At 39.8% G+C, this 9,687-nt stretch overlaps 1 protein-coding gene across 3 annotated transcripts; it reads left to right on the forward strand.

The window, feature by feature from the left end:
- Positions 1-222: 222 nt before the first annotated feature.
- DUT (deoxyuridine triphosphatase) lies at positions 223-9,174 on the forward strand. Of its 3 annotated transcripts, none has more exons than XM_085233545.1 (7): positions 223-364; positions 822-984; positions 1,332-1,423; positions 2,303-2,347; positions 6,076-6,150; positions 7,052-7,122; positions 7,992-9,174. In XM_085233545.1, exons 1-7 carry the CDS (start codon positions 358-360, stop codon positions 8,046-8,048), a joined length of 510 nt encoding a protein of 169 aa, XP_085089671.1. In that variant the 5' UTR covers positions 223-357; the 3' UTR covers positions 8,049-9,174. The 3 variants fall into 3 exon arrangements, with proteins under 3 accessions (XP_085089671.1, XP_085089670.1, XP_003209502.2); XM_085233544.1 differs by lacking the exon at positions 223-364 and adding an exon at positions 383-541; XM_003209454.5 differs by lacking the exon at positions 223-364 and adding an exon at positions 392-673.
- Positions 9,175-9,687: the final 513 nt, after the last annotated feature.

The following is a 9,687-nucleotide window of genomic DNA, read 5'->3' on the forward strand; positions in this document are numbered from 1 at the left end:
ATGGTACGGGTGCAGTGATTATGACTACTAAACGCCCCTAAATCTGACCAGAGCCATGCCTAAGCTGAGACACGCGGGCAGCGATAACAGCAAAGGAGGCTTTCCTATCTACAGCCTCCTTAGGAAGAGAAGCTTTATGCCCCGGCAGAGCCGAGGCGACCTGCACCGCTGCTCGCTCCCGCCCCACGCAGCCCCCCCGACTCTGCCGGCTGGCTCCTCCCGCCGTGCAGCCACCATCGCTTCCCCCGGCAACACTTCGAGCCCCGCGGGGTCCGCCCAGCCCTGCGCGGCGCCACCGCTCCTCGTCCCGGGGAGCCCCGCGCTGTCGTGCCGCTGCCGAGGCCCCCGCCACGCCCCATGGCAGGTACAGCCCGGACGTAGGAGCAGCGGGGCTGGGGAAACCCCCGCTGCGCTTCGGGAGACTGTTACCGCCGGAAAGCGGCGAGAAGCACAGCCGTTCTGACGCGTTCCGCCGTCCGTATGGCGGCTGCCTTGAGGCCCGCCTCGCGTCTCAGACAGAAGCTACGGCCCCACTGGCGCAGTAAGGGGGGGAGGGGTACGCGAGAGGGGAACCACACTCCGCCTCAGCGCACCTCTCCGCCCCTCGCTCTGCCGCTTGACGGCGGGGAGCGCAGCTGGGCGGGAACTGACACCGAGAGGGCCACTCGGGGAGGTGGGCGCTGGGGAGGGGTCGGGCGAGGCCATTCTAACCGGCGGGGGTGCAGGGATCGGGGCTCCCCTCCGCCTGCAGTGGGCGCTGCCGCTTTTTCGCGCGCTTTTGCTGCAGACGCTCGTTTCCCGCCTTCCCCCTTCTCGTGCAGGCATGCCGTGCTCCGAGGCCGCCCTGCAGCCGTCCCCCAGCAAGAGGCAGAAAGGCTCAGCGGTCGGGGAGCCCTCCGCTCGGCTTCGCTTCACCAAGCTGTCCAAGAACGCCTGCACTCCGTCCAAGGGCTCTGCGCGAGCCGCGGGCTACGACTTGTACAGGTGAGGGAGGGGCCCGCCCCGAGTCCGCGGTGATTTCAATTTAAACTTGCATGCTTTATCTCTCTTACCAATTAAAAGCAGATAAGAGTAGCAGCCTCATGATTACGCTATCCAAATGACGCTACGGAAAGCTAGCGCCATCAAAAAGAGATTATCTCGTCTGTAAGGACCTGCACTCAGCATCGTCGGTCTGTAAGCATTTCTTGTATGATAAGCTCATGATGGTAGGTCGTACTGTCACAGCCCAGCAGGAGTAATTCTGAATAACTTTGTACGTTCAGATACAGCATTTCCTATTATTTTTTTTAAGGATTCTATATAAACTAGTATTTCTTCTCACAACGCAGTGCCTATGACTATGTCATCCCACCCATGGAAAAGGCTGTCGTGAAAACAGACATTCAAATTGCCCTTCCTGCTGGATGCTATGGCCGAGTAGGTAAGCAAATGGGCTATAAAAAAAAGCTGAGAACTCATACCAGGGAGGTTTGGAGCTACCTTTACATTTAGATTTTGCTTTCAGAATTACTCTACACACACAAAAAGTTCACATGCCTATGTGACTTATTAACCCTCATGCTAGAGAGCTGTATCCTGCCTACAGCTTTATAGGTGATGTGATCATTGATTATTTCCCTGCAGTTTTATAATTAAAAAGGTGAAGACCAAAAGGTAAGGGACATATGGAAAACACACAGATTGTTTAAAAATTGGTCCTGAGGTTAAAAATCTCGTATAATAGACTACTTTTAGTGACAATCATGGAGGGAACCTGTACAAGATATTCTAGTCCAGTAAAAGGAAATACTCAGTTTGCTGTGTTCTTTCATTTAAAAAGAGTGAATATGTGTTTATTTTATTCTAAACAAAGCAAGTTTTGAAGACGGTAACATTTAAGCATCTCAAAGTAGACCAAGGAATATAAAAAGCCCACACCTAATTTATCTGTATGCAGTGTACTTAGTAAATTGTCAAATATTGTTTCCAATCATAACTAGAATGGACTGCCAGAATAGTCCTTTAAGACCAGTCCAGAACAGTGGATAACATCCTACTCCAGCATTCTTTGAAGAAACCTGTTCTGTATTTGGTGGACTAATCAAGGATGAATTTATATAATTTAAAGATGCCAATTTTATTGTAGGCTGTAGCAGCTGGTTTTGTTTGTATAAAAAACAATATCTCTATCCATTCCTCTAAAGTCACATTTATTTTAGATAGACCGTGGGAACATTTCTTGCTAACACAACTTTGTACAAACACACTAATCTATAAATACGTTGTATTGCACTTACAAAAATAATTCTGTTTTTTCTAGCACCACGTTCCGGTTTAGCTGCAAAGCACTTTATAGATGTTGGTGGTAAGATTTTTTTGTTATTTTTACTATAACTTTATAATATAATCTTAATTGTAAAATGCCTTAATTTCATATAGGTGTAAAATAATGCTAGCTTCACTAGCTGTCTGGCAAAAGGAGATAACTGATTAATTCCACAGAGACTCAACAAATCACAGTTAGTTGAATTACTTGATGAATTACAAGGTACTATAAGGTTACTATAAGAAAATCATTAATAATGTTCTTGTAAGCAATGTCTGACAAATTATGTTTTGGTTTAGGCTTTAAAGATTACTTTTAGTCTTTTTTTCCTCCATTTTCACTAAAGAGCTATGTATGAATTTTTTTTTCAGTCTGGTGTAAGATTTGAATTAATTTAAATGAAGGCATATAGAATTCCAGCTCTAACTTCGTACATTAATTCAAGTCTGAAAGTAAAACAAAAAACCCACCTCCTGCCAGGGTGCTTAACCACTATTATTATTGTAAAACAACTGTTTCCTTAAATCTAAATCCCCCTTCTTATAGTTTCAAATATTTCCCCTTGTCCTGCCACAGCAGAGCTCACTGAGGAGTCTGTTCCTTCTTTTTGTTGCCCCCCCTCCCCCCTCAGCTATTGAAAGGTCACTCAGTTCTCCACAGAGCCTTCTTTTTTCCAGGTTGAACAGCTCCAAGTATCTCAACCTATCCTCATAGGGGAAGTCACATCCAGCTTGCCTTCCACCAGTCCCCCATGTCCTTCATTAGAGCTGTGTTCAATTTTTTTTGTCACACAGCTTGTAGCAATAGCAAGACATTGACACAACCCAGGTGTAAGTACCAAGCAACTTACAAGCTTAGACTAGTACTGAGTGATGCTCAGCCTGTATTTGCTTACAGACAGGGCTCTGGATATTAGGATGGTAACTGCAGGCATCCTCTCTGATGCCAGGCTAGCCATAAAGCAAAGGCAACTCCAAGTAAATTTAGAGCTGCTGCAGAACTGCTTTATTGAGTCTGCTTTGGGGCATATGAAAGTCTGGCTGCATCTGCTGTATGCTTCTGGTATCAGGTTGAAACAGAGCATCTATGCCAGCTTTACATCATTCAGGCTTTATGTTGTATCAGAATTATTTTAGGCCTATTGCATTCTGGTGTTTTTAAGTTTTCCTGAGTAACCAGAAAAAAAAAAAAACCCCACTAACATAGGAATCAAAGCTTCTCCATTCTATTCCCCAGACACTATAATATACATCATCTACTATAATGTGATTCTTATAGATAATATTTCTAAATTTTTTTTTCATTCTTTATGAAAAAAAATATGTTCTCTTGTAATGCTGTAATGTGATGAAAGGCACAGCAAGAATAGCAAGATAGCGAAGTCCTAGGCTCTAGGAAGTGAGGATTAGCTCAGATGTAGCAGCCATGGACACAGAAACAAAGGAAACAATCTACTTACCCTTGAAAGACCTCAGGGGAAGGCAGAGATCTTCAGCCAGACCCCCTTGCCTCCACTGCCAACCCTTAAATGAGGGTCTGGGAAGGGGTGGATCCTTGCTGCACCCCTTCCAGTCACTCAGATGCATTGCATTGCATTGCATGCACCTGAGCTCCCCTGGGTTGGCCCTGCCTTCCCACCAGGTGCTCAATCACTGCTTCAGGCCACGACTTAGCATTTCTGCTACACCTCTGTAACAATCTTTCCAATCCGAAAGTTAGACTAGGAAGTGCTTGAAGGAAATAAACAGTGCTTAGCAGGATGGCTTGCATTCAATTTGTAAAAAAAAAACAGCTTAAAAATAATGAGTAAAATTATTACTGACAGTAGAGGACTTCTGGAAAAACAAAACCAAACCAGTTATAAGGTTTTAATTGTCCTGCCCAAGTACTTCTGTCACAATGAAAGCCATTATCCATTTAAGGAAAAATATACAATAAGAAGTCCTGCAGATCATTGGGTTGGAAAAAAAATATGGGATCATGCAAGAACACATTCAGAATTCACATCTGTTAGGTGTGGATGCTTTCCCAACAGATGACATGCCAAACTTCTGACAGAGTAAGACCATATGTCAGACTGCCAGTTCTAATGCACAATTTTTCCAAAAATGACTTAGATGATTTCCACCCAGTACACGTATTCTAGAACAGAGTCTTGGTGCTCAGCAGTGCGTATAGTTATTGCAACTTGCTGTTCTGGAATAACAATGCCAAGAGAGAAAGCTTCTGGATACCAAGTTTTGCCAGTGTGCCCAAAACATTGAATTTCTAGTCAGGTGTTTCTGTAATAAAAATAGTATAGTTTAAACTCAAAATCTAGATGGTGGTAGTGGTTAAATTCAGTAAGACCAATTGAGTATAATATGTGAAGAGAAAATGTTTGGAATGCAATAAATTTCACAAAATCTCTAACAGAATTTGAAATTATCATAACTTTGTAAATATTACAGCCATTCAGCACAGCATTTAGACCAGGAGTTTTGGACACAATTTTTTTTTTTTTGAAGTATTTCTTAATACACAGTTTTCAAGTTCGATCGCAAGTTCTGTTTATATTAGATATACAGCTGAGGAAGGTTATCCTTCCTCTCTGTATCCTCTGGAAAGCTTTCATCCTCAGAACTGTGTGGGAAGTACAGTTCTTGCCTGCTAGAAAACAAGTCTGAAGCAATATGTAGATTCATTACAAATGTAGTTTACTTTATAGCTAAGCTTACAAAATTTGAATGCTTAGAGAAAGCTTTTCTCCCTCTGGTGAATAATACAAATGACTTAATGCCGCTGACTTCAGTTTAACCACTAAAATATTCATCAGTCGTTTCTATCTTGAGTATCACACAGTTTTCAATTCCTAGAGAGCTAACCTATCTCTCTTTTTACACATCATTCCATTTTTTTGGGACTAGATCATCCTCCATAGTGGTAAGCTTGCTGAAACGAAGACGGACGCCTGAATTCTGAAGTGACATTTACAAAGTAATTGAAAATTTCTCAAATGAAAGGAAGTAAAAGTGGCCAGAGCTTTTTTGGAGAGCAGTGCTAAGGTCTAGAATTTCCTGTAGATGCTGCTGCTAAATATAAAAGCTAGCTTTCATTTACATCTTTCTTTATTGGCAGAAAATGTATACTGCCTGAGGAGCTGTGTTTTACTGAGGTCATTTGGCAAGATTCAATGGTGCTCAAGCTCTTCTCACATACAACATATCTGTTAACCCTGCATATTGGACTGGAAAGGGTGGAGAGGGCTGCTCAACAGTCATCTTCAGAGCACTTCAGCATTTGCAGGAAGATCTTTATGTAATTGGCACTTAATTAACTGGAGCCTGGTCTAAAATAAATAATAATTGCCACTTCCAGGTCCAGAGACCATACAGTAATGTAATGAACAATATATAACGCAATATTTTTACACAATTGAAGAAACTAATAAAAACCCTCAATTTTCTATTCTTAAGTATATATGTTCAGTAATAAAACTTCAAGGCGTAGTCATACTACAATTTTCTTTGGCATTTATAGTCTCTATGGGTAGTATTTTGTATGTATGGTACCTGCAATGTCTAGGAAGGACACCTAACTTTAGCATTTAGTGTAAGCAGACTTCAAAATACCCGCTTTGAAAATTGGACCCATGTTTAATTGTGCCTGAGCAGCATAAAGTGTACCAGCATGAGATACTGCAGTTGTTACCAATCTAAACTTGCATTGTTTAAAATACTGGCAACATTTATTAATTGGATATCTCCTTTAATTCTTCCATATATCAGCTGGTGTTATTGATGAGGATTACAGGGGAAACATTGGCGTGGTACTCTTCAACTTTGGCAAGGAGACTTTTGAAGGTAGGTGTCAAGCTAAGCAAAGCCTGTTTTTAGACATCTGATGGGAAATGAGAATTTAAGTTTTGTTTAAAAATCTGTGAGATGGCAATTTTATCTGAGACCGTTTTTACAGTTAACAAAATCTTGGCAACTTAACAATGTCCTATTAAGGAAATCTGAAAAGTTTGCACTCCTAGTAAATGAAGCAGTGTGCAGAAAAGAACTACGTAGCTAACCTTCAGATTCATGACCTTTACTGAAGTGCAACTTTGTATTAGGATTCTTTCTTTCTCTACAATAAACAATTTTGAGATAAAAACTTCTCTGATTCTGAGAAACATGAATAATAAAGAATGATTTTCCCTTAATCACGCTCTCCCTTCCCAAATGCACAGGACCCAGTTATAATATTGCCAATATTTTTACAACTTTTTCTGCAACTTCACAGCACAAGCCTCTTAAAAAAGTTCTGTGAATCAAGTTGGGTACTAGCCAAAGGTTTTGTTTTCCTTTTATCCATTCAATTTTTTGTTATTATTTTTTTTCATAGAGTAATAGAATTCCCAGGGATTAGAATATAGAATGCCCCAGGGAAACAAGTTTTTAGATTGAATCCGCACAAGAGCTACATCATACAAGCACTGTCTGAGTCTCTGTAGTAGTTATGCGCAACAGTGCTTAGGATGCCACAGTCTAGCAGCAGGAATGAGGGAATTTCCCTTAAGCTGATATTGCTGCTGGAACTTCATTTACAAGGGCTAAGCACAAGTTTATCATAGCCTGTATTTTTCTGGGGTTTCCAATATTTGCTTAACTAAATTTCAAATAAGTATTTTATTACATTCTGAAACTCTTGGAAAGAGATTATCTAAACTTGTATGGATTTTTTTAAGGAAATAATAATAATTTAACTTCTCTGTAGTTAAGAAAGGAGATAGAATTGCCCAGCTCATCTGTGAACGCATTTTCTATCCTGAGCTAGAAGAAGTTCAGGTAAGTTACCAAAGGGAAATATTTGCTTATTTTCAACAATTAGTAGTTTAAGATAGTTGTAGACAAGATGAAATTTCTGCGTTAGGTAAATACTTTGCTTTAAAACTATTTTAACTATTAAGCAGCAATTTGTAATGTTTTGTGTAAAACCCTTTATGCGTTGCATGCACGATCTGATTTTTTTTATTTCAAAGTTTTTCACAGATAGCAAGCAGGTGAGAAATGCTTCAGAGTATGCTAGAATTTGTAGTCTCTCAGTGTGGGATTTATTTAAGCTTTTACGGAAGGCACTGAAAACTGACTCCTAAAATATTTCGGTTTGAGTTACTGACAGTTCTGATCTACTATGAGAAGCCAAGTACGCAGGTCACTCTGAAAGTAATGCCTCCTATTTATTGCCGTGGAAACTACAACAGACACAAAGAGCACAATAACACTGGTTGATAGAGCAAATTCTTAGCTGCAAAACTGCATTTTTCAATATAGTCATCACCATTTTTGACAGTGATGATAAGACACTGCATGCTGTACTTATAAAAATCTGCACTAGCAGAATGACCTGCTGTCACCACTGCTGAAATGTGCCACCTGCTGCCTCGCTGTGCTGATATGCTCTTTGTCAGATTGCCCCTCTGCTGCCATCTGTGACACAGCAACAAAACATAAAGGCATATTGGTGGGAAGGTTCAACCTCCACTGGCGTACCACCACCATCTGCCTCTGATGTCATGAGCCAACATAATAGCAGGTGTAACTTTCAGGGCAGCCCTTGTACATGCACTGTCTGCTATGATAAACAGTACTGGTTATACAGGAATTGAAGGCAAGTTAAAACTCTAAACAAGCTTGTTATAATTGTTGTCTTTCAGGCTCTAGATGATACAGAACGTGGTGAAGGTGGCTTTGGTTCTACTGGAAAGAACTGAAAATTATTTGAATGTGCTTTCTATTGCTTTTTTATTGTTCTACTTCTAAATTTGCATTTGAATTAGATGTAATATTTTGAATTTCTTGGGCTATTAGTTGTTTTTTTTTTATTATTAAATATTTTGTCCTCATTAATATTTGTGTAAAGAAAGCTTTTGTGTGTATCAATGTTTTGTACCAAGAGTTTTTCTTTGTACAGAGTTAGCAATAATATGTGTATTGATATGGCTTCCTACTGTAATCTCTAAATTGGAATAAGGTGAAGATATTCAATACTGCATCTCCTATGACTTGTTAAAAATGGTTGTTTCAAAGGTAATGTTCTAATTTTGATCCTTATCTGGTTCTCAAATAGACATTTTTTCAGTTCACTAGATAAAGAGCAGGGAATATGGTGTGTTAAGTAAACATTACAACTCATCTGGAAATCAATATAGTAAATAAATGCTATGAAGCACACTGCTGTTCAACTTTCATGAATAAGGTACTGTATGGAAGAACACACTGTTTTGATGATTCAGAATCAAACCTTTTTTCTCCAGTTGGAGTATTTAATCCATTTTGACCAGTTAACAAAACCTTTTGGAATGGATCCCAGTGGCAAGGTAGAAAGGTTTTTGTAGACCCAGATGTTCACAGAATTCTCCTTGCTGGTATTGGGATATAGTTTTTTGTCCTTGTTTTGCATCCTTTTCTACTACTAGCCATTTCCAAAGTTTGGCACATTATGATATTGTCCCACTACCCTGAAGAGCTGGAAAACAAAGATGACAGCATTCTAATTCCATTATCCATAGTCATTACTTTGACTTGGCAGTGGTGAAATTGCAAGTACATCTTTTACCAAGGTAAAAACCGTTCCCCTTATGTGCATTACCCGCTAAGCACTGCTTTTTTTCTCTTAAAGCCTTACCACAACACTGTTCTATCTGTAATACACAGGCTTACCATGCCAATGGGTATTGTGAGTGAGAAGCACGTCATGGTAATAAGGTTCTAAATCTGTTGGAAAAATGATCTTGATATTAAGCATCTTCCCTTATATAATCTGCCAGAAAGGATCTTCAGTTATCAAAGACTATTTAAATGTCTTAAAATAAGAATAAATTCTTTTCTGTAAACCCATTTCTTGCTAGAGTTTGAGAGTAAGTTTTGCTGCTCCTCTTCCCTCCTAGTAAAACAAAAACAAAACAAAAAAAAAACAACAAGGGATACACTGGCTTAAGTCCTTAAAAGATACAGGATGATCTCAAGGCAGCAACCTACAAGAATAAAATTAAGCTTTATTGATTTATGCATTGTTTGCTGTAACTTGGAAAATATTAATTTACATAGTTGAACAATAATGATACTCCAGATTCTGAGATAAGAAGAAACATGCTTTTTCTAGGAAATACCAACCTGAGAAGCAAGAATGCATGAGGAAGAAACATGACAGTAAATGTATTGATCCATGCTTGCTTGTTTTGTCAAGGTACAGGCTGATAAGTGTCTTTATGAAAAATATCTTGCTTATTTTGAAAAGTATTTTTATTTAGAAGTATTTTAAGACTAGTGCAAGGTTCCTGCCAGTAAGAAACTTGGAAAGTAAACAAACCTGCCTATTTGAGTCAGTGCAAATGCTTTCAAGCTAACCTC

This window comes from Meleagris gallopavo, chromosome 12 (assembly GCF_905368555.1).
Source record: "Meleagris gallopavo chromosome 12, MGAL_WU_HG_1.1, whole genome shotgun sequence".
Taxonomy (NCBI): domain Eukaryota; kingdom Metazoa; phylum Chordata; class Aves; order Galliformes; family Phasianidae; genus Meleagris; species Meleagris gallopavo.

Bases quoted from the DNA above. Each gene is read 5' to 3' on its own strand.
- DUT (XM_003209454.5), top strand. From the start codon at position 481: ATGGCGGCTGCCTTGAGGCCCGCCTCGCGTCTCAGACAGAAGCTACGG. The intron at 6,151-7,051 runs GTAGGTGTCAAG...ACTTCTCTGTAG, and splicing joins TGGCAAGGAGACTTTTGAAG to TTAAGAAAGGAGATAGAATT. The intron at 7,123-7,991 runs GTAAGTTACCAA...GTTGTCTTTCAG, and splicing joins CTGAGCTAGAAGAAGTTCAG to GCTCTAGATGATACAGAACG.